General features: G+C 46.5%; 1 protein-coding gene across 1 annotated transcript in view; it reads right to left on the bottom strand.

Moving 5' to 3' along the window:
* DNAI2 (dynein axonemal intermediate chain 2) overlaps positions 1-24,585 on the bottom strand; it is a 30,293-nt gene extending 5,708 nt beyond the window's left edge. The window contains exons 1-9 of the mRNA XM_066586333.1: positions 24,526-24,585; positions 19,524-19,711; positions 10,352-10,513; positions 7,153-7,274; positions 5,347-5,489; positions 5,136-5,249; positions 3,324-3,463; positions 1,996-2,118; positions 1,376-1,599 (exon numbers count right to left, since the gene is read on the bottom strand). Coding sequence (XP_066442430.1) covers positions 1,376-1,599; positions 1,996-2,118; positions 3,324-3,463; positions 5,136-5,249; positions 5,347-5,489; positions 7,153-7,274; positions 10,352-10,513; positions 19,524-19,706 — 1,211 coding nt within the window. The 5' untranslated portion in view covers positions 19,707-19,711; positions 24,526-24,585. The remainder of the gene's footprint in view (positions 1-1,375; positions 1,600-1,995; positions 2,119-3,323; positions 3,464-5,135; positions 5,250-5,346; positions 5,490-7,152; positions 7,275-10,351; positions 10,514-19,523; positions 19,712-24,525) is intronic.
* Between the last annotated feature and the right edge of the window lie 845 nt (positions 24,586-25,430).

The raw sequence follows: 25,430 nt of genomic DNA, 5'->3' as shown, positions 1-25,430 counted from the left end.
CAAAGGAGCTGGTACATATCAGCAGCAGACCCGGGGGATTGGCTGGCTGGAGAAATCCATACCCAGCCAGCTCAATCAACCACACCTGTGGAGCTAAGCTGCTGGGAAACAGATCCCAGCCATTCAATTATGTAATTCATTGAATGACTGTGAATGTCTTATCAAGCGCTAGCTGTGATTGGCGGACACCACGGTCCTGAGCCAATCACCACAATCTCTTGCTGGGGGCTGGGTATTCAACCCATGTTACCAAGAAGAGATTGCTTACTCAGCGCCGAGGACTTCACGGAAGACTGCTGCAGCGCCACAGCCAAGCGTGAGGGACCGGGCCGCCGCCTGCGAGGTGAGTATTTTCTTTATTTCATGTAGTGAAGTTAGGGCTTATACTTCAAGCCCCCCCACCCCCTGAAAATCAGGATAAGGGTTATTATCAGGGTAGGGTTTATTATTGGGGAAACACGGTAATAGGAGTCGCTCTACCCTTCTCTTCTCTTGGACTACAGCAGAGTATCAGCTGTAATATGGTGTCTGTACCAGGTTTGCATTGTACACATATGGTGTGTGTTGCACCAAGGGGTTAATGGGGTACTATGACCCTTAGGGGCTTTTTCACACGACTGTATGTGTTTTTACAGTCACCTGTACATACCGTAAAAGCGCATGAATGAAGAATAGCTGCTATCGAGTCCCAATTTTCAGTTGTGTATTTTCAGCCGTTCACACGGGTGGCTGCAGAGAATCGGCAAGAAAATACGCTGTAGTGCGTAAATCCCTCGATCAGCAGAAATCCTCGGAATGATTACTGTTGCTTAAATAGCGCCAGCTGTCATCTTTCTTCAGCGTTGTACGCAGCTAAACTGCCTCCCCTCCCTTTTTTTTCAGCTCCCATATGACTCATATGGGAGCTTCCGGTGTATCTCAGGCCAAAGTTAGGGCAAGACCTAAATAGCTGTGTATATACGGTCATGTGAATAAGGCCTTGCTGAAAATAACTGTCTGTTGTGGCTCTTACTGGGGTCAGTGTTACAGCCACTGTGAGCACTATGGCTAGCTCTGTGGTAAGCAGTTTGGGGGAGCAGACATGAGATTGCATGTTACATCAATATGTCTGTATTTTCCAAATTTATATTTATTTATTCAGTTCATCATTTTTGAACTGATCTTTGTGCTTATTTATCTTATTTTACACATTTAGATAGCGCATGCATATTCTACAGAGCTGTACACATCCTGACGTAGCAATTTTTTACCAGGGCAAAACTGTGGAGCATTATTTTCCATCCTCTGCTGCACTACTGGCCTCCCGGCAGGAGGGGAGCTGCAGGTGCAGCCTCTGTGAATAACTATTGGCAACACAATTCATAGAGTATCTTACTTAGTCCACATGATGGAGGATTCTCGAAAGTCTTCTGACCAAATCCGAGCCACCCAGTCTCCAACAGTCAGAAAATTTTTTGGGAAAAATGGATTCCTCTGTACAGCATAAATGGGGCCGTGGTGACCGCTGTAAGTGCACACAATCTTTTCAGCTGGAGTTTTGGCCTTTCGGTTGCAAGATATCACCATGCCTTGTTCTGTCCCCACCATAAACTTGGTTGGCTATGATAAAAAAAATAGTTAGAAGTAGGGTTTTAGGAATTCCCTGTGTGACAACCACAAATTTACTTGTCCCTGTAAATTCTGCTGTTGTCATTAAATCTCCTGTTTCCTGTAGATAATGCAAGGCTATTGCTAACCAATCATCTTGCCTGCAGTGGACTGGAGCTTGCACATTGCCTGTGACATGCATGCTGCTGCATCGGGCACACTCCGCAGCCTCTCCTGTGCCCTCTCCTAATCCTGACCCTTACATGCTGCTCACGATATAGGATAATCTACTGCATATAACTATCACCTCTGTAAGATGTGGTCTGAACTCATGTACCAGGATAAGGGCTTATGGCCATGTAGTTGCCAAATCTACTGCTGCTATGCAGTAATTTACCACATACTTACTATGGTTGGCTCAAACTCTAGGGAGATGCCACCTAAAGCCAAATCAAGGTTCCCTTTCTTTGTAATGTCCAGGATGAGCTTTTCTGTTGGCTCACTCATCTTGCGTATATCCCACCATAAGACCTGTAGACACAGTTCACAAAAAATAACGACAAAAAACGAGTCATTTCTAGAAATAGTATTTTTATGGCAATGCAATCACGTTAGATGAGGTCTAAAGGCCCTATTTACATAAGAGAAGAGTCAACTGAACAATGATGGGCATGTAAGATCCAACATGCCAGATCCTTTTGTTCTCTTAAGAGATAAGCTGCTGTCAGAGGTGTCTGCCAACAGCTTTTCTCCTCTCTCCATTGAAAATGCATGTATGCTCGGCCGAACATGCCTGTGTATTGGGGAGTCAAGAGGAACAGTTGTCACACGTCTGAAGGTTTTTGGGCTCCTTTAGGTCTCATGTCCACTAGGAAATTCGGGCCCGCTCGGATTCTCAATGCAGAATCCCGTAGCGGGTCCCTCCTTTCCCATAAGGTCTGAAAATTGATTTTTCTTACCTGTCCAGAGGCAGCGGATCTTCCCTCCGTCAGGGCCGGATCTTCTTTCTTCAGCCTGGCGGATGTGCTCGGCACGCCGCAAGCGTGCCATGCGCATGCGCCGTGCACTCTCTCTTTTTTTTTCAACTCCTGCTCTCCCGCGCCAGAGAGCAGAAATTCAGCTGCGGGTGTGCCGCGGATACGGACGGCTTCCATAGGCGTCTATGGAAGTCTGCGGGAGACCCGCAGAAAATGGAGCATGCTGCGGGTGATTTCCCGCACGTGCGATCCGCGCGGCAGGGAAAAAGAACATCCGCAGGTGTTTACTTGCCTGCAGGTGTCCAATGCATCCCTATGGCCGCGGAAAACGTGTGCGGGGCACCCACGCGGATTTTTTAATTATAATTGTCCAGTGGACATAAGGCCTTAAGGAAATTGTCTGCTATGCAAACCCGCTTCCATGACACAGGTTCCCATGGTCATTACGTGATCACAGAGTGGGGTGAGGCTTGCTGTTATAACTGGACGTTACAAGTGTCATACCAAGAGAGAAGGAAGGCCCCAACCAGGTTTACAGGGGGCCTAAGAAATGTCCCCCCTTTCTAGAAACAAGGGGGCGGTGGGGGACAAAATGACTTGAGGCTTTCATGCCCTATAAGAAGATGTGATCCACCCCAAGAGGGCTCGAGTTGCCTTTTGCTATGTGGTCCTTGGTACCGTGCACACTTATGTATGAACCTCCACGTATCTGTTCCATAAAGTTTGTCTACAACTAAAAAAAAGTTCAAGCAGAGTCACCTGTCCATCTGTGGAAGTTGAGAAACACTCTGTGCCGGTTTTTGACTGCAGCCATATGACCTTGTATACGGGATCACGGTGGCTATGTTCAATGACAGACAGCTCTACCGGTTGCCCCCCTTTCCGCGTGTCCCAGTAAGCTGGAAAACAATTGCATGACATTATAGAGTTAAGAAATACATTTCCAGACCATGAGAGTTCATTCTGTAACTAGACCCTTTCTCCTGAGAGAGGTCAATGGACAAAACTGTTATTTTGCCTTATGATTGTTTGCCATGCCCCAAAAAGTAGAAAGGGCATAAGTAGCCACCCTGTTAATGTTAAATTCAATGGAGAAACCATCAACAAGTAGGTTAGTTGCTGCTAAGGGATTTTATTATGGATTATTTATATATGGGAGGTATTGATAAGGGCTTGAAGGCATCATTGAGCACATCAGAACTGCAGGCCATTCACAGCAGAAAAGCAGTATTACATCCAGACAATAATGTTAATAACTATAGAACCATCTGTAGCATACAGCCTGCTTGCTGATGGTTTTCACTCCATTCTACACCGCAAATTAGAAATGTTGTAACTGAAAACTGCAAAAATGTATTTGTAAAGATGTTGGTGATTACAGAGAAGTGTCACTCAAAGGGGGGCATCACTTTAAAATACTAAATGCCCCTAACTATCTAGTAGGGGTCTAATAGTAACTTAATGGGGGATGCCCAAACGTTTGCCTAAGACTGTATATAACGTTTTTGCCAGATTCTCTGCACTGGATACTTGTAAGACAAAAGAACCAATTCTATTGAAGAACACCTCAGCCAGCCTCTCGCTAGACTGAACTGGCTGATAACATAGAGCAATGTGTGGATTCCAGTGGGACAATACTTTTTCCATGGTATACTTTACAGAGCAGACCATGCACACCCTGCTAAAGGAAAATTATGCATTTTAGACCAGGCCCCCTTTAAAAATTGAAGTATTCTATTGCATCTGTCCTTGCCATCACTAGAGGGCAGCGTAGTCATCATAAGCTGCATGTACACGGGTGTAAGATTCTTGGGCGTAACTCACATTGCACAGCATATGACCCCTCGCACAAAAATAGGTCCTACATGATTTTTCAAACTTGGACCATGAGTCTGAGTAAAAAAATTACTCATGTACATGAAGCCATTGAAATGAATGGGTTCTTTTGCCATGCGAGTTCATCCATATTGCAATCACCCGTGTATATGCACCCTAAGGCCTCTGTCACACAGGCTTTGCGATTTTCGGCCGCTCGCATCCCTGGTCGTGGCTGCATCTCCTGTTTTCTCGTCCATTTAAAAACCGTCAGCCAGGGGTAGGGAGTTCAGCTCAGCTAAACTCCCTCCCCTCTCCGCCCCTTGCCGCTGTTGGCAGAGGGAGGGGGCGGGAGCTTAGCAGAGCCAGTGTGCTTAGCTTCCTCCCCCCTCTCCATCTCTTGCTGGGTACCGGAAAGGGGAGGGGGCGGGTCAGAAGCTTAGCAGAGCTAGTCAGGCTACACCTCCAGCCTATGGGAGCTGCCGGCTGCCAGCTCTCATAGGTTCCTATAGGAGTCTATAGGAACGGCTGGCGTACTCCCATAAAAGTGGCTGGTGGAATGCGTACCGTGTGCAATATCTTTTCCGGTTGACCAATTTTACACACGGAAAAATCACCCATCTGAACGAATGCATTGGAATCCAAGGCTTCGGATCTTTGTGATTTTCGGCCGGCGTTTTATTGCGGCAAACTAGCGGCGATAAGACACTCATGTGAAAGAGGCCTCAAGAGAAGTCCCCACAATCCATTACTTACTAATCTGTCCATTGTAGCAGCCTCCAACCAGGATGTGGGAGTCTTTGGGGTTGTATTCCAAGCTGACCAGTGGGGACGCGGACTTCAGAGTCAGCTCCGGCTTATTTGGATTCTCTTGAGATGGGGTATACATAGATATTAGTATCGTGTGGCATCACATGTTGCAGATTCATTCTTTTGAATATAAATGGTGAAAATGAGACTTCATTACCAATGTCCCAGATATAGGAGTCATAGTTCATGTCTTTGGGAGCCCTCTGGAACTCCATACAGGAGTATGCCACTGCCAGCTTCCTGTTGCCATCCGGGTGCCAGGAGAGATGTGTGGCCATGCGCTTAATCTCATTGGGGTCTCTGTTGGAAGAACTGTATCACTGTACACACGCACAGGCATAAGACAGACAGACAGAATGTAGAACGTTGGTCGCGACAGAGAATGTCAGACATGACTCGCTGTCATCTGTGTGAATGTACCCTTAGGCTTCCTTCACACGAATGTCATTTTAACACTCCCACAGCGGCTCTAAAAATCGCTCTAAAAAAACTATGTTGCCGCCCCATTGGAAGCAATGGGATGAAGGCAACCCCTGCAGCGATGATTTTTGGGCAGGGGACTTGAAATATAAGCTCTACCAAAGATCATCCCTAGCTGTTAAAAAAAAAATAAATAAAAAAGATGCAACTCAGCTAGAAGAGCTGTTCTCCAAATTCCTGGCAGTCTTCATCTGTATTTTGGTGGTCGAAAATTGAAAAATCCCTGCCTTCAGAAAGCGCTGCCTCTGACTGGCTGAACGCTATGACCAATCAGAGGCAGCACTTTCTGGAGGCAGGGATTAAAAAATCCCTGGCCATCAGAAATACAGAAGAAGAGTGCCGGGGACCAGGAAGAAGAGCCGGACAGCGCTTCTAGGTGAGTTACGATTTTTTTTTCTGTAGCTAGGGCTTATATTTCAACCAAAAATCATTGCTGCAGGGGTTGCCTTCATACCATTGCCTTCAATGGGGCCGCGGCAGCGCCGACCCCATTGAAAGCAATGCGATAGCATCACGGTCCTCTGCCTTTCGTCCCCACTGCAGACTCCTCATCACTGAACACTGTGACAGTGCCATCACAGTGTTCAGTAATAAGGGGACTCCCTGCGGACATCACACATTGTCTTTAAGCGCAGCACGGACCTTACTAGCGCACATTATAAGCACACATGTCCTATCTTTTGCAGGTGTGAGTATTTTGTGCCTCTAAAAAACGAACATGTGAACACTGCACAGGAAACCACTGGTTCTAATAGATGCAATTTTTCTTTTTTTGCACACATAGGTGCGCAAAAAAACCAAAACGCTCATCTGACCACCGACTTAGCATGAAAACTGCTCATAAATGGTCATGTTAGTTCGTTGTCTGATCAGCGGCACCTCGTGGGGCAATGATGGGGTGAAATAACGTGGAGACGAACATTTGTTCCCAATTATCAGCCGGTGTAAAAGACTCTAAAAAGCTCCCCTCCCCCTCCAAAAAATAACACCATGAAGCCGGCTTTACACATGCGCAAGTGCATTTGCACGCGTCTGAGCGCTACTTTTTTGTGGATTTAACAATGATTTTTTTGCGTGTTTTACTCTACTTTCGTCCTCACGAGGCATGCACATTTGCGTATGGCAAACAAACACACTGATTGAAATGGCAAATTAGTTCCAGATGTGTTCTTTTTCCAGCGCAATTCCTTCCGCATTGCGCGTGCATTTGCGCACCTCCATTGACTTCTATGGGGACCCTTGTTGCACAAATACACAGGAAAAGAACATGTTCTATTTTTTTTTGTAACCGAAATATGCATGCAAAATACAGAAATGTGAACTAACCCATTAAAATCGATGGGTTCTATCCTCTGAGTATTACGTGCACAAATTTTGCGCACGCAAATACGGCCATGTGAAGCCGGCCTGATTGAGTTGGCTATATTCCTAGTGCAGATTATTAGCCACCTTGATTATCAGCTGAGAAAGCCCTAAATTCTACCTGAACACATTAATGGTCTTGGCATAAGGCGCCTCATCCATCCCCTCCAGCTCCTCCTCTTCTTCAAAGTACTCCTCGTAAATATTGATGGCGTTGTTTTGTTTGATGCAGTGCTCCATCACCTTGTATGACAAGATAATACAAGCCAAGCTGTAAATCAGAAACCGTTGTGGTCCCCCCCCCCCCCCATCTCCTCACTCTGTGGTTATGATGATAAGATGTGGATGGATTTCCTGTTATATCAGCTCCGAAGTGTTTTCGGGAAGCCTAGTAGGCTCTTACTACAATTATTCCTAATCGGTTCTACATGGTCCTGACAGAACTCAGAAAGTTTGAGGTACCGTACAACAAGGGCCAAGTATAATTTCGACAAGCAGAAGTAGAAACCCCTTAGAAGAATCCCCTCTACAAGACAAGTTCTCTTTCAAAAACATCTTCTGCCGTCGGGTTCAACATGTTGGGGCAACATAGAGATCAGCTCGGTTTTCATAACTGACTGCAGCTAAAAGCAGCTTCATCTTAAGGGTCATGCAGCAGTTATGCCGCTAAAAGACCGCCACCATTAGAGGGGTTTTCCGGGATGAAAAAATATCTTATGGGCGAGAAAGGCGGAATATAAAAAAAATAAACATTCCTCGTTGGCTGCAGTGGTCACGTGCCATTCTCGGCGGCTGCCCAGTACCAAGACCCCATTAAACAGGTAAGTAGTGATTATTTTTTTATTTTTCACCATTCTTTGTCCATAATCCTTTTTTTCATTAGTCCCAAAACCCTCTTTAACCCCTTGAGTGGCACCCCTGGAAATTTTCCGGGACGAGCTCCACTGCTCATAGCGACATAGCCCAGAAGATTTCCGGGCTATGTATCACTATGGGAGCTGCAGAGCACAATGCCACAAGCTGTGACAGTGTGCTCTGCCTGCACAGACCCACATAGAACAAAGCAAGGGCTTTGAAAAACCAGCAGAAGATATTGCCGACTTGTCGGCAATGTCCTGCTTTGTTTACAAGTTGCCATAGAGACCATCGGCTTGTCAGAAGCAAGCCGATGGTCTCTGTGGCAGGGAGAGCTGGTTGTTAGCTGTCAGAGGACAGCTAGGTACTAGCTCTTACAGCAGAGATCAGAGAAAACCTCCGATCTCTGCTGTGTTAACCCTTTACATGCTGCAGTCTATGTGACTGCAGCATGTAAAGGGCTGTCACTGCAGCATGTAAAGGGCTGTCACCATCGGACCCCCAGAATGTGATCGGGGGGGTCCTGATGGATCCCTGTGGAAGTCCCCTAAAGGGACAAAAAAAAAAGTTAAAAAAAAAAAAAAAAGTTAAAAAATTATTTTACAAAAAATTATAAAAACACTTGTCTCCCTTTACTTTGTAAAAAATCAAAAATACAATCACACATGTGGTATCCGTGCGTCGTAATGACCCAGAGAAGGAAGTTAATACATTATTTAACCCCTTAATGACATGGCCCCTTTTTTTCTTTTTTCCCCATTTCTTTTTTTCCTCCCTCCTGTTTAAAAAAATCACAACTTGTCCCGCAAAAAACAAGCCCTCATATGGCCATGTCAATGGAAAAATGAAAAAGTTATGGCTCTTGAGACGCAACTGCAAAATTAGTTGAAATTCAATGATTAGACCATTTTAAAAAACCTGCCCTGGTGGGCACGACAGGGTGGTAGGAAACCCGCCACTCAAGGGGTTAAAAACACTTTTTTAGCTGCAGTCAATTTGAAAAGCACCTTTATGAGAAGACCATTCTGCTCACGAAGGTAGGAGGACAACCATCAACAAGATGGATAAGGACATTTACAAAGATGTTTAACTTGCTATGAAGAAGCTTGAAGACCCAAATAGAAGATGGGACATTTTAGAAACTCTAGTGATGTTGTCACCAAGAGCTGGCAGTGACTCGGTGGCACATAACCCGTTAAGGACAGGGTCTAGGTTTGTGCCAAATGACATAGGCCTCATGTCCACAGGCAGATCGGATTCCACATGCAGATTTCTGCAGCAGGCCACCTGCGGAAACCATTTGCGGGAGATCGCGGATGTACTGGTTTTTCCGTGCAGATCATCCACATGGAAAAAAAAATGTGCAACCCCACCTCCCAGCCTGTTCCCCACCTCCCAGCCTGTTCCCCACCTCCCAGCCTGTTCCCCACCTCCCAGCCTGTTCCCCACCGCCCAGCCTGTTCCCCACCTCCCTAATTGATATTAATCTTCAAATCCGCAGTGCATCCACAATTGTATTTGCAGATCATCCGCACCCATTGACTTCTATTGGGCCCGTCCGCACGGAATTCACACTGAAATGGAGCGTGCTGTGATTTTGTTTTCCGCATCAAACAGTCCACAAATCGTATCCACATGCTTTAATTCAGTTGCGGACACCAGTGCTTCCCTATGGGCACTTTGAATTGCGGATCTTCCGCGCGGGTGACCGTGGACATTGGGTTATAGTTTTCTTTTTTCATTTTTCATGCCCACATTTTGAAAGCAATAACCTTTTTTTTATTTTTGTGTCACTGTTTGAGGGTTTGATTTTTTTGTAGGACAAGTTTTATATTTTAATGGCACCGTTTTTGGGAGGAATGGTTAAAAACAATAGTTCTGTCATTCGTTTTTGGGTTTTGTTAGTATTCACTGTGCAGTAAAAATAACAGGATTATATTATGCTGCGGATCAGAATGATTACAGCGATACCAAATTTATAGATCGTTTTACTACTTTTCAACCAAGAAAAGCATTTTGTAAGAAGGAAAAGTGGTTATTTTTATATTTTATTTATATAACTTTCTTTTTGCCCACCATCGCAATCGCTTTCATTACTTCGATAATACACTGCAATATTTTTGTACTGTAGTGTATTATGCCTGTCATTTATATACATGGCCTAGTAGGCTGACACCCACGACAGACCTAGGGGCCTTTGTCAAGCCCCTGACTGGTGTGCCAACGAATCCCATTGCCCCCCCCCCCTGGATTGGATTGCAGGGGTTCTAATGGGATGACAGCTCCCTCCCTCTGTCTAACCACTTACATCCTACGGTCAGCATTGGTCATGGCATCTAAGGGGTTAAATGGCCAGGCTTGGCCATTTAACTGGCATACAGAAGCTCCTGTGCCGTTATCATGACTGTACAGTAATAGTATAGCAGTATAATGTAGACTAGCCCTGACCAGCAGAACATTCTTACACTGCCCAGCTGAGTGATGGTGGTGATATAATGATCATCCTTCTCTACTTTCTTCCTGTACCGAGTGGTTTGTTCTATTTCTTGTGGGTTAATGTCTTTTGGCCAACCGCCTTCCACATGGTTTATTCCTCGCGCCTCCATTTCAAACCTTTCTGTGTTCACCTATGAAGCAAAACAGAAGGTTAGTCTTGAAATCCATAACAACCCTACCACAGTCAAGGCTCAACTCTACACATTTTCCGGCAAATGTCATTGGTGAGGATTCTTGAGAGAAGACCTTGTAAAAACCAAGAGATTATGGCATTCCTCTATGATCCTATTAGTTTTATTGGAAGACTAATCAACCTGATTTGGGGAGAAGGTCAGGATATAAACTGAGCGGAGATTCCTTCCTACCAAAGATTCCATTCATGTTCTCACTGTCAATGTCAGCTTCCCAAATTTAATCACTTCACTTTAAAGCTGCTAAACTCCCTCCCCCCTCCCTTTGCCGGTAGCTCCCATGGGCTTCTATCGGAGCTGCCAGCTGATCGCGGCCTAAAGATAGTGCAAGACCTATCTTTTCCAGCTGTGTCAAAACATTGGCTGGAGTATTTTGCCGCCAATGTCCTATCCTTGTCGGCCAGGCTGATAATCGGCCATGTGAATGAATGCATTGGAATCTAATGCTTCAGATGGTCGCAATTTTTTCCCCCCAGCTAAATTAGTCATGTGAAAACGCTTGTGTGAATAGGGGCTTATACTGGTTCACTAGAGGTTCTTCCAACGGACCCACATTATGAGAGGACCCAAGAGATCCAGCAGAGGACAATCACTTTATGTTACGGCTCTTCTTCACATAACCTGACTAATGACATGGCTAATATCATAGGAAGCTATTGAACCTACTGACAATGTTCTCGGTTGTGGTCATTCTAGATCAGCGCTATGGAACCTCGCCATCCAAGCGAGATAACTAACTAACTAACTAACTAACTAACTAACGAACCTACTGGTATGTTTTCTGAGCAGGGAGGAATCTAAAGAATCTAAGGGAAACCCATGTAAATTAGCGAGAACATGCAAACCCCATGCAAATGTTGCCCTTGGTTAGCTCTGAACCCACGAACCCCAATGCTGTACAACAACAGAGCTAATCAATCAATTACTATGTATTTAATAGGAGCCCGAATTGCCTTGGCATGTACCATAGAAGTGACTACACCGCGCCCCATTAATCTCAGCCTGGGTAAACAAAAAAAAACTGTCGCTTTGAGACTTCTGCCAACTAACAAAACTCTCTGTAGCGTAATTAGCAGTTTCTTCTTAATGACTGGGACATAATTAACTTATTAACATCACTAATTAGTATTTAGTGTAATTGCTTTTTATAAATCAATTATATAGTCCTTGGCTTGATTTTTAGCCGTCTTGCTGTAATCTCGTCCCCCTGGCATTAGATAAAGTAAGGCTGTCAGCTGCTCCAGTGGCATCCAGGACTGATCTGTGTGATGGATCTTGTGTGTTGCTGGGAGAAGTCGTGGCACATTTATTACGACTGATGAAAATACAGCAATCAAAGAGAAAGATCGTTGGAATACAGTAATCCCAATGTATTAAAAGGCACGCGCGTTAATTCGGCTAGTTTCACACGGGGCGAGGGCGATATCAAGCCAAAAGTCACAGTGAGATATCGCACTCCCCACCATGTGAAAGCCCCCTGGATGCGATGCGTTTTCAACCTGTATGCGAAAACAGCTTTGTATCACTACAGGGAATACCTTTCTCCCCGCAGGGGAGGAAGGGATTCCCCAGCCGACGATGAAGGGATTTCCCAGCCACTGCTAAAGGAGTTCCCCACCGTGGCTATCATAGCCGGGGCAGAGGGTCACGGAGTTCTCCCAATGCTTTCAATGGGGCCGGCACTGCTTGAAAACAATAGGCGATATTGCAACAAGATAGTAACATAGTAACATTGTCGTCATTCAGCCTAGCGTACAATGTCCATCTAGTTCAGCCTGTTTCAACACTCCCCCCCCCCCCCCCCCATGCTTGTTGATCCAGAGGAAGCCAAAGAGGCAGAAGCCAATTAGCCCATTCGGGGAAAAAAATTCCTTCCCGATCCCGTAATGGCAGTCAGAATAATCCCTGAATCAATCTTTGACAGTTCCTACCTGACTGTAAGACCCGGATTAATAACCTGCTGGTCACCTAATGTCTATATCCTGTAATATCATAGCACTCTAGAAAGACATCTAGTCCCCTCTTAAACTCCTCTATGGATTTTGCCATCACTACGTCCTCAGGCAGAGAGTTCCAGTCTCACTGCTCTTACAGTAAAGAACCCCCTTCTGTGTTGGTGATGAAACCTGCTTTCTTCTAGACGTAGCGGATGCCCTCTTGTTACTGTCGCAGTCCTGGGTATAAACAGATCATGGGAGAGATCCTTGTATTAGATAGGACATGCTGCGATGTGTTTCCTGCTTTGCATCACCGTGCCATGCAGGAAGACATCGCTCAGGTGTATGAACATTTAAATGAATGGGGTTCATATTTGTGTGTCACACGAGGCACATATCTCGCACGATTTTGTCAGCTGTGTGAAACCGGCCTAATATTTCAGTCATTTTAGCGTGTCCTGAAGCCAGATAATGAAATCTTTGTTATCAGCTGGCGCTCATTCGGATGCCCACATCCTCGTCCTCAACCCTTACCGCTAGTCTTCATCATGTTGTATAATGCACTGCGTCAAAATGCTACGCAAAATGCAAGGTATTTTGCGTACGCTTTAAGCCAAAATAAGACAGTGTAAAATGAGTACAGTCTTGTTCTATAGTGCGGATCAACAGGGCAGACATTTGGGCCTATTATGCAAATTCTTTCAGCCAAAAGCAAATAAAAAAAATGAAAAATGAGAGTTTCCCCAGTCGTCTCCACGACCGCACCAATTGAGATGGCCTCCTCCTGATAGGACAGGAACACACTGAGAGGTTAAAAGCTCCCCCCCTTCCCCACTTTCCTCAGTGTCTTCCTGTCCTGCCAGGAGGCAGGATCTCTGAGAGGAGCTGGTGGAGAAGCCAGCCAGGATTACTTACAGGCGGATCGGAGGGCAGTGGCTCAGCCTGTCCTCCCTTCCAAGCCAGACGACTCCCATGGGGTGGTAGCCCCCGGGCCAGGTTCCTCCCGCGGCGGCCCATGGGGGGTACAAAGCGGGAGCCTCAGTCGCCCTCGTCCTCCCTGCAGAGTTACAGCGCGGCGCTCCAGGAAGCCCTTTAACGGCGGGGGGCGGGGCGCCGCGTGTCCAGCGCGATGACGTCATTGCATCTGCATCAGGAGCGGAGGGGGCGGAGCTTAGCGCAGGAGCGCGAAAATTTAAAAAAATAGGAACCTGAGAGAAGCCAGAACAAACCAGTACTACAGGTCGCAAGGTGTCTGCAGCACCGGTATAGTAATGAGTGCTCCAGCCCCAGAGACAGCTGAAACCTCAGCCTCAGCGGCCGTAAGTAGCCAGTGCGGCAAATAATACAATGCAAATATCCAGTGTATTGTGTATGGAAAAATTGCATATTTACCCGCAAAAATGCTTTATTTGTCAGGGGGATAAAAAAGACATCCCCCCCAGAACAAAACTCAGAAAATGCGTGGAATGCGGGATAAAACTGCCAGCTACATACCAGAGGCCTCTATGCAAGGCATGCGTAGCTAGGCTAGTCAAAGAGGAATTGGGGGGATTCATGGAGGACGTTAGGAAGCTGGTGAAGGAGGAGGTTAGATCAGCCCTAACGTCACAGCTGGCGCCGCCAGTGAAACGCCAGAAAAGGGCGTATGTTCCTGACGAGCCTTCCAACTCCAAGAGTTCTATCGGGTCGGAGCAAGAGGAACAGGAGGGCGAGGAGTCCTCAGATGAGGACTACAAAAGATACTTATTCCATCAGGACGACTTAACGGAATTGATTAAGTCAGTCAGGGCTACACTAAAAATGGAAGAGCCCAGAGAATCACGTACCTTACAAGATGAGATATTCGGGGGACTAGGGGAGAGGCGCAAGCATACCTTCCCTGTCCACAAGAATATCACCAAAATAATCCAGAAAGAGTGGAGGAAACCAGACACAAGCTCCTTCTCCACTAGAGGGGTAAAAAGAAGGTACCCATTCGAGGAGGAAGTTTGCGCAAGCTGGGAGGAGGTACCTAAGGTAGACGTCCCAGTGGCCAAAGTAGCCAGGAAAACGACCCTGCCCCTTGAGGACGCCGCACAGTTAAAAGATCCCATGGATCGCAAAGTTGAGGGCCTTCTAAAGAAATCATGGGAGGCAGCGGCAAACATACTTAGGCCAGGGATCGCAGCCACTTGTGTGGCGCGAACACTGGGGGAATGGCTAGAACAGCTACAGCTACACCTAACCAATAAGACGCCGAGGGAACAGATCCTAAATTCCCTTTCCGATCCTGCGTACGGCAACAAATTTCCTAGCGGACGCCGCGGCCGAAACTGTCAAACTCTCGGTGAAAGCTACAGCCCGGTCTAACTCAGCCAGAAGAGTGTTATGGCTGAAATCGTGGTCAGGCGACCTAGCCTCAAAAAATAAGCTATGGCCAGTTTTTGTTCGGACCAGACCTAGACAAAATCCTGGAGAAGGCGGCCGACAAAAAGAAGGGATTCCCGGAAGAAAAGCCACAGAGAGGGAAGACCTTCTTCCGGGCCCCAGTGCAACAGCCAGAGGCCTACCGAGGCAAGGGCAAGACAGGCCGCTGGAGTTACCCCAAGGGGGGCAGAGGAAGGAACATCCTCTTTAACCCCCACCAGGGGGAGCCAAAGCAGAGACCCTGACGCCATCCCCGTAGGGGCAAGGCTGGGGAGCTTTGTGGATCAATGGGCCGCGATTTCCGAAGGCCCATGGATCCCAAAGATCTTACAGCAGGGATACAGGATAGAGCTGGTGTCCCCCCCCCCAGAAGAAAATTCATTATCACGGGAGGCTCCAAACAACAGTTACACCTACTAAGGCAAAGCGTTTGGGACCTGCAACATCCAAACGCAATATCCCCCGTACCGCAAAACGAGGAAACCCAGGACCATTATTCCAGGCTCTTCCTAGTAAGGAAACCCTGCAGGAAACAGCGGATGATAGTGAACCTGAAACCTCTGAACACCTGCATCAGATACAGAAAATTCAAGATGGAGTCCATCTCCTCAACGATAAAGTTGATTCCCAAAGGAGCCTACATGGCATCCATCGATTTAAGGGATGCTTATTTCCACGTACCGATCCACGAGGAGTCCCGGAAATACCTAAGGTTCGCAGTGGATATGGGCAAAGGAATAGAGCACCATCAATTCAGATGCCTGCCCTTCGGGATCTCCTCAGCACCCAGAATCTTCACCAAAATTATGGCAGAGGTAGCCGCCTACCTGAGGAAGAAGTCGGTCCTAATAGTACCCTACCTGGACGATATTTTAATAATAGCGAAACACCTGAGGATAGTGCTACAACTTCTCCAATCCTTAGGATGGATCATAAACTGGGAAAAATCCAGCCTAGATCCCGACAAACAGAAAACGTTTCTGGGTATAACGCTCGACTCATAATCGCAATGCTCCTGCCTACCCGAGGAGAAAATACAAAAAATCCGAGGACTAGTCAAAACCTTTCTACGGAGACGATTATGCACAATTCGGGAAGCCATGTCTCTCCTCGGAAGCTTGACTTCATGCATTCCAGGAGTGGCATGGGCCCAGGCTCACACCAGAGCCCTGCAAGCCTCAGTCCTATCCACGTGGGACAAAAGGCAGTCCTCTCTAGGGACAAGTATGTACATCCCAGGCGCGGTGAAAACATCCCTGCGTTGGTGGACATCCCCAGAGAATCTGCGGAGAGGGGTTCATTGGCTACAAAACCCAGCCACTCACATCACAACGGATGCAAGCGCCTGGGGATGGGGAGCGCATGTGGGGAACCAGTTCTTTCAGGGCCCATGGCCTCAAAGGACAAAAGAACAGTCCTCAAATTACAGGGAACTACAGGCCGTATGGCACGTCCTACAGCAGTTAGGGAACTCGCTACGGGACCAGCATATAAAGATACTGTCAGACAATATCACCGCGGTCGCCCATATACGACACCAAGGGGGCACAAGATCTCTCGCCCTGCAAAACATCGCACAGAAAATTTTCCACTGGGCAGAGGGCCGGATCCTCTCGATCACGGCAACCCATTTGAAGGGGACGCTAAACCAAAAAGCGGACTTTCTCAGCAGGAGGCAAATAGACCCAGGAGAATGGTCTCTCTCCCTGGAAGCATTCAGAATCCTGATCAACCAATGGGGGACCCCACAATGGGACCTGTTCGCAACCAGGGAAAATGCCAAAGTAAGCAATTTCTTCTCCCTCCGGCCAGGAGATCGTCCGACAGCAGTAAACGCCCTAGGCCAAGACTGGGGAGAGGGGCTGGTGTACGCCTTTCCTACTATACCGTTGATCCCCAGAGTCTTACAACATTTCAGAACCCAGGTATGCACACTAATCCTGGTGACCCCCTTCTGGCCCAAAAGAAGCAGGTTCGGTCTTCTAGCAACATTGAGCGTCCAGGAACCAGTCACCTTCCCTACCTGGACAGATCTTCTATTGCAGAGGCCACTAAACCATTCGAGCCTAGACAAGCTCCACTTAACAGCATGGCTCTTGAGGAATTCTCACTAAAAGAGAAGGGATTCTCAGAGAGAGTGGTAGAAACGTTAATGTCCAGCAGAAAAAAGACGACCCACCTTATCTACCAGAAAGTTTGGAGAAGGTTTTCCTCATGGAGACAGGGAAGGGATCGCGGGGATTCTATCCCGGACATCCCTCTAATCTTAGAGTTCTTGCAGGAGGGCCTAGAGATGGGGCTCTCTCCAAGCACCCTGAAGGTCCAGGTCGCAGCCCTTAGCCCCATATGTGACACAAAGTTCGCAGACAACAGATGGGTCAACAGGTTCCTGACAGCAGCAACTAGATTACGGCCTAGGCCCATAAATCTTTTTCCAGACTGGAACCTTAATTGGGCCCTAAGGGCCATGACAACGGTACCATTCGAGCCGATCGAAGCACTACCCATAAAATACTTACTATCAAGACCATTTTCTTAGTAGCCATCACCTCCGCAAGACGGGTTAGCGAGCTGCAGGCCTTGTCCATTCGCTACCCGTTCCTGAAAATCTCGGACACCAAATTAGTATTTAAAACGGACCCTGCCTTCATGCCAAAAGTAGTATCACATTTTCATAGGTCCCAAGACATAATAATCCCCTCATTTTTTAGTAAACCTAAAAACGAGGAAGAAAAAACCCTAAGCTGCCTGGACGTTAGGAGAGCAGTCCTAGGCTACATAGAGGCGACAAGCCACTGGAGACGGGACGACAAGCTGTTCATCCAGTTCAGTGGCCCAAATAAAGGGAGCAAAGCAGCGAAAAGCTCCATAGCCAGGTGGATCTGCCTAGCCATCATAGAGTCCTATAAAGCCCTTGGGAAGGAAATCCCTTTAGCTCTTAAAGCCCATTCTACAAGGGCAGTAGCATCCTCATGGGCCGAACATAGCTCAGCTTCGGTCGAGCAGATATGCAAGGCCGCAGTCTGGAAAAAACCCCACACGTTCATTAAACATTATAGGGTAAAAGTGCAGCAGGACGAGGACATGGCCTTCGGCCACAAAGTCCTCTCGGCAGCAATCCCACCCTAGGGAAACTTTAGTTGGTACGTCTCAATTGGTGCTGTCGTGGAGACGACTGGGGAAAAAATAGATTATACCTACCCGATAATCGGGTTTCCAGGAGTCTCCACGACAGCACCCGTACCTTCCCCCCCTAAATTGATAGAAAAGAAACTATAGAATATAATATAAAATATATATATATAATATAATTTTATTTTTTTTAAAAACCCCGGTTAAGGGAAAAAATTTAAGTTGAGCTCCTACCCCGGCAATTCGTTAGAATCCACTGAGGAAAGTGGGGAAGGGGGGGGGGGGGGGGGAGCTTTTAACCTCTCAGTATGTTCCTGTCCTATCAGGAGGAGGCAATCTCAATTGGTGCTGTCGTGGAGACGACTGGAAACCCGATTATTGGGTAGGTATAATCTATTTTTTTGTTAGTTCCTATATAGTCTGTTTACACCAGTAGCAGTATACTGTATAGAACAGGTAACAGTATGCAGTATGCAGCCGGGATGCTTGTGAATGCTTTGTGCGCACTACTGGTCCCAGGCAGCCAAACTGATGATGCACAAAAGTGGAGTTGTAGTCCTAAAAAGGACTGTTGTGTTCTTTGAAGATGGATCCCTGCCTAAACGCTCCTTCTAACCTACACTAACGCTCTCCCTCATTCACAGCAGCTCTGTCCCTCAGCTAATCCAGCCTCCATGTGAGGCGAGCATCAGGTGACCTGAGTTTTTATGATCCTAAGTCACCTGATCCGGCCAGCCAATCACTGCTATAGATGTGCACAGGGTTGGCACGTCATAGCAGGAGGTGCCAAAGCCTTCCCTGCATGTTCATTAGCTGACAAATCCGCTAAACATATGGGAAGGAGAGGGAGACATTTTCTCGAACACCGCATGGTGCTCGCTCGAGTAATGAGTACTTTCGAGTATGCTAATGCTCGAACGAGCATGCTCGCTCATCTCTAGTAAAATCCCCAAAAAGTGTCTGGTCCTTTAGGTACAAAACAGCCTGGTCCTTAAGGGGTTAATATGTATATAAACAATATCAGTTCACTCAGCAGGCAGCCACAATGGAGGGCTGGTGTCCAGGACATGTTGACGTTCAGCGGTGCCGGCTTTATGCTGTGTATGCATTTTGTTAATGAGTGTCTAGTGAAGAGGATTGTAGTTTACGAGGGTCCTGCAGCCTCTGACTCCTCCGTGTACCGAGGGTCCTGCAGCCTCTGACTCCTCCGTGTACCGGACCTCCGTTACACCCAGCTCAGCTTATCTTACCTTTCGTTATTTTGGTAAATTTGCTCTATTTGCACTAACTACATAATTCATGCATCTCGGACTCTACTGATGACTCTACCCCATTGACCAAACACATCTATAGACGTGTCACACATGTCTTTCTCATAGAGCAGCCGTCAACACTGCCACCTGCAGGGTTAGAAGAGCATGACACCACATAAAACAGAAACGATCTGCAGCTTATCAGTCCGACTGGTACGTTACCTCATGCTCAGACATGTCGTGAGAGCACTGGATGCCTATGTCACACGGGTTCCTCTCGATAAAGTTCAATGCCTGCGAGGGGTCGGGCAGTATATCCACGTGCAACTCTGCTGGACGATCCGAAAAGTTGCATTGTCGCCCAAATTCGCTGCGCTTCCGTGTGTAGACGTACACGATCTCCATGATGCCTGGAGGGAAACGAAGCAGATATACAGTTATAGGAGTCATCCGCTTATGGGAAAGCTGGGTGATATCCAATATGGCTGACAAGAGAGCTCTCAAAGGGGTTGTCACCCAACTTTTCTGGAATTTCTACTGAATAATCTAGGGAAGTTGGGTGGTGACTTATGTGAGAGTGACCCAAGTTTGCCTACTTATGCATTAATAAAGAAAAACAGTGGATTTCATCCAGCTTTTCTGGTCTTCTGAATGACACATTCGCCAAGGTATGCAGTATCGCATCCACTATGTCACTATAACTACATAATTGGGCCAATGTGCCAATCAGTAGTCTTGGGTAGTTGGTTGACAACTGTGGGATGCAACTTTCCTAGGATACTCTTTGGTACTTCCGGGAAAGTTCAGTGCCAGCCTGTGCAGGTACTATAATGGAGGCCAGTCACTCAGCTTTCCCAGACTCAAGACAAATCTTCTGCCTATCCGTGCAGCAATAAAGCATAAAGGCCATAATGGCTGTCACCCAGCTTTCTTAAAAATAGATATAAAAGAGCATTCCTCCTGAAATAGAAGATACGTCCTTGATTTACCCCTTCTGTCAACTGTTTTTAGAAAAGCTGGGTGACAACCAGCATCGCTGTTATTGCAGTTTCTACATTGGATCTTATTACCCAGCTTTCCTGGGCAATTTTAGGAAACCCAAACATTCCTTAATACCTTTTGATTCTTGTATGGCTCCCTTTGAAGATTGATGTGGATGAAGATTATGGAGCAGATTTATAAAAAGCGCCTAAAAAATAACTATCTTTCTTGGCTACAGTAACCAATCACAGAGCAGCTTTCATTTTTTTCAGGAGCTCTATGAGGACTGACAGCTGTACTGTGATTGGTTGCTATAGAGAACAAAAACAGTTTTTGTTTTGGACCACACCTGTCAAACACAAAGCCTGCGGGTCGGATCTCTGTCCTGCTGCCTCATGTTATGTGGCCCACCGGCTGTGGAGCATTCTACTTACCCGGTCTGCAGTTCCGGTCTGGCGGTCGGCGGTTCACTCTGGCCGTTGACCTCTCCCACTGGGGTCTGTGTGCGCACTGCAGACACTGAGAGGAGAGGTCAGCAGTCATAGACTGCACTGCCACCGCCAGACCGGATCTACAGGCAGGGTGAATGCCATGCCTGTAGGGATACTGCCTGACTGGACGCCAATAGGGGAGTCACTATTACTACTAGGACTACTATGGGGGGCACTATTACTACTGGGGCCGCTATGGGGGGGGGGTCACTATTACCATACTACTGAGGCCACTGTGGGGGTTACTATTACTGAGGCCACTGTGGGGGACACTATTACTACTTGGGGCCACTAAGGGGGGGGGGGGGTGACTATTACTAAGGCCACTGTGGGGGACACTATTACAACTGGGGCCACTATGCGGGTGACTATTACTACTAAGGCCACTATAGGGGTCACTATTACCATACTACTAAGGCCACTTTGGGGAGCACTATTATTGAGGCCACTGTGGGGGACACTATTACAACTGAGGCCACTATGGGGGTCTCTATTACTATAGTACTAAGGCCACTATGGAGGGTAAGTATTACTACTGAGGCTACTGTGGTGGACACTATTACTACTGGGGCCATTATGGGGGCCACTATGACTACTGGGGCCACTATGGGGGTAACTATTACTACTGAGGTGGACACTATTACTACTGGGGCCACTGTGACTACTGAGGCCACTATTTGCATGACCAAAAACGCTTATGCCTGCATTTTCCGGCTGCTGCAGCGTGCTTTTGTATGCTCAAACACACTGCGTATTTGCACACACAAAAAAAGGACGCTGACGCAAATATGCAGTGAATACGATGGTTTCCTGCATATTCACTGCGCCCTTGCACCGGCCCATTCACTTCAATGGCCTATTGCGGTGCGTAATACGTACTAAAATAGGTCATGCCAAGTATTTCTTCACGCAGTTGTACATTACGTCAAAATATACGCTCATGTGAACAAATGGGTTCTATTCACTGCGGATTACGTGCACAAAAAATGTGTGCATAATATGCTGCGCAAATACCCTTGAGTGAAGAAGCCCTTAGTTCGTGTCGCTGCACGCCAAGAGCCGTAGCATCTTTATCTTTCCATCGCCAGAGCTCAATGGAGGTTTGTTACAAGATAAACTCTAGTCTTCATTAGTAGGAGTGGAACATTGGGATCACTTTTTTTAGAGTCAAGATTAACAAAAGCTGCAAGTTTTGTCTTTTTAAAAAAAAATTTTTTATAATTCTGCGGGTCAGTATGATTACATCAATATATATAAAGACGAAAGCCCTCACTGACTGACTGACTGACTCACTTGCCACTAATTCTCCAACTTGCTGATGTCATAGAAACATGAAATTTGGCAGGAGCATAGATAATGTCCAAAATACGAAATGTTAATGGATCCCAACTCGATTATTCAATTCTAAGTGCAAAAGAATTAGCGTCCAAATTTTACGTATGAAATCTAATTCTCTCACTTCCTGATGTCATTTTATATGAAGGAAACGTCGCGTGGTTACCTCCCTGTGGTGTTTCCTGGGTAACGCAGAGAACTATGCAAAATGGTGAACATGTTTTTCCCGGTATCTCTAAAGTAACCACGACTTCATAAGATTTTCCGTGTGAACACCAGATAAACACCAGTACCAAATTAACTCGGGCGAAGCCGGGTATATCAGCTAGTCAATAATAAATTTATATCGTTTTTTTAACCCCTTAATAACGCGGCCCTTTTTTTTTTCTTCCATTTTCGTTTTTTTCTCCCGCCTATTAAAAAATCGTAACTCCTCTATTTATCCATCCACGTTGCTGTATGAGGGCTTGTTTTTTGCGGGACAAGTTGTATTTTTCAATGGTGCTATTTAATGTACCAGATAATATAACTGAAAAACGTTTAAAAAATTCTAAGTGGAGTAAAATGAAAAGAAAAAAAGCGACATTCCGTCTACATAGTTGTGCAAAGGGCCAGTTTTTGCGAGATGTCCTGCGGTTTGTGTTGGTACCATTTTGGAATACATACGACTTTTGGATAGATTTTTATTGCATTTTTTCTTGGTGATCACAAAAGTGCATTTGTGGCGTTCTTTTTTTCTGACAGCGTTCGTCGCGCGCGGTAAATAATGTGTTACTTTGATAGGTTGGACTTTTACAGACATTGTGATACGAAATGTGCATTTTTGTTTCAGGATTTAAATTCTTTTATTTATAAATATGGCAGCAGGGTTCTTTCTTAAACTCTTACTTTTTTTTTAATAATTAGTAAAACTTTATTGATCTTGTTTTTCCTTTTTTCTTCCAACTTTGATCGCTCCTGCGATCAGGCAGGCAGTCTATCATACCACTCCACGTGGACGGCTTGATAGGCATGGTACCTAGACAGCCCTGGGGCCTTTCAGAAGACCCCCGGCTGCCATGACGCCAACACGTCTTTGGTTGAAAGTGCACTTACGCCCGTGTGAAGCCTTTAACGGTGCATTCTCGCGAGTGTATGTATATTTTGGTCATTGAATACGAAGCGTATTCGCACGCCAAAATACGCTGTTGCCTTGCTTTTTGCTGATCTCAGTGGGCTATTATAGCGAGTATTACGCACCGGGATGCGGCATGCTGGTTTTTTTTTTCAAGTGACCAAAAGTCGCATAAAAAATACGCAGCTGTGAAATCAAAGGGCCCCATAACTGTGTATTACGTGTCCAATGCTGCGCTATAATGCTCGCCTCCAAGACCCCAGCTTCACATGAACAGAAGCATATTTGCACGCCAGTTTGCGTTACGTATTTGCAGAATGAACATTGCTTTTTTGTGCGCGGTTTGTCGTATATTTTGCTGATTTTTATGCAAAATAACCCCCCGCACTGATGCTCCCGGCCAATTAAATGGCTGATTAGTCTGACGGGTTCCGGACGTGTTTTTTTGCCGCAGTGTTTCAGGCATCGCCTTGTGTATTATGCATGTATTTGCCCCACTCCCCTCCTCCACCATTGACTTCTACGGGGACGGTTGGTGCGCAAATGTGCAGAAAAATAGAATGTGCTGCATATTTTTTTTTTGCAGGACCAAAATGCACAGGGAAATGTGTGCAAATACGCCGTTGTAAATCCGGTTATGGCGGCTTCACGCAGGAGCGCGCGCAGCTGTCAACAAGTCTGTTTAGGGTGATTATCGTGTATTTAACTGTACTTTTTCTGTGCACAAGGCCCGTTTTTTTTTTGCGCGTGGGGCACAACCACGCCACGATTTAAATGGTTACTTAACCCAATTAATTCCGGATGTGTTCTTTTTTCTGTGTAATTCCACCTCCTTGCCTATTTATTTGCGCACATCCCATAGACGTCTATGCTGCGTCTTTTCCCGGGTGCGCAAAAAGAAATGCAAACAAACCCATTGAAATCAATGGATTCTATTTTCAGCGTATTGCGCGCGCAAATTATGCACATGCAAAAACTCATGCAAATCTGTCCGTGTGAAGCCGCTCTCAGCGCAATCTGCCCACGAAGTAGCGCCGTTGCTGCCGCTGTCCCTCTTGCTGCCATTGCACATTTCCCAGGTGCCCCCTGTGTGCCATATCTGTCCGTGCAGAGATCAACTAACGTCTAAGAACTACAAATCCCAGCAAAGCCTTGCAGGGTTACTGACGCTACGGAGGGCGCCCGGCTGCGTGCACTGTCCCGGCCCCAGCAGCTGACCGAGGGTGACCGGCTCCGTGCGCTGTCCCGTCCCCGGCAGCTGATTACACACACGGGGCACCAATGTTCTGCGATCTCCCCTTACCTTTGCTGTGGTCGGTGTTTTGGACGACCCACCAGTTGTTTACGGTATCCTAGCAACTCACACGCCGGAAATGTCAGAAACCTCGTGCGCATGCTCACTGAGTACTTCCGCTCTCACTTACGCCATTTTGAATAGTGGCAAACACGGGATGTATTATAAGAACCCCGGTATAACGTGTAATATAATGCGGAGAATTGATTGCCAGTGAAATCGTTGCAGAATAATGTCTTTTAGGCTAATTTGTTGTGCTTTGGTGAACCCTCATTGCATAGCGGTCTCTACTTGGTGTAGTTCTAGGATCCGCAGCTAGATGGCAGTGTAGATGCACTATTTATTAGGATTACCTTGAAATGGAAGGATTATAAGATTTGGGGACAGTTTTATTTTAGGATCAGATTTACATATCTGGATACATTTTAGAAGAATTGCCAAGAATAGAACAGGATCAGATTATTCAGTGTTTTACAGGAAACGGTTTGAAATGGGCAATGCTGTGCCAAACCCCGGAATGAGAGACCAAGTGCCCAAAACGAATCTAAAACCCACTTATTTATTGCAGGGTGCCAACATGGCAATTTAACCTGAATACCGAGGTGTGATATCGGGCAGTGAAGCTCGTGTGACGTACTGGCAGATGCAGAGAACGCCTCGTATCACTTCGGTGAGGTTGCTATGCTCTGGTGCGGCATTCAGTCGCGTCGGAGGAGCAGTGTTTGCCATTGTTTTCTATGAGAAACCTTGCCTCGTGTGAACATCATGTGCCGTGCAATCTGTTTTCCTGCCCTCTTAAAAACAATGAGTCATTCCGAGGGAACGGCCAAAGATTGGGCATGCCGCCATTTTTTCCTGCACCACAATGCAGGAAAAAATCGCTCATGTATACGACCTCATTCAAAAGGATGGGG

Source organism: Eleutherodactylus coqui, chromosome 13, assembly GCF_035609145.1.
Source record: "Eleutherodactylus coqui strain aEleCoq1 chromosome 13, aEleCoq1.hap1, whole genome shotgun sequence".
NCBI lineage: Eukaryota > Metazoa > Chordata > Amphibia > Anura > Eleutherodactylidae > Eleutherodactylus > Eleutherodactylus coqui.
The sequence above is the reverse complement of the archived record's forward strand: the minus strand, read 5'-3'. Positions and strand labels throughout refer to the sequence as shown.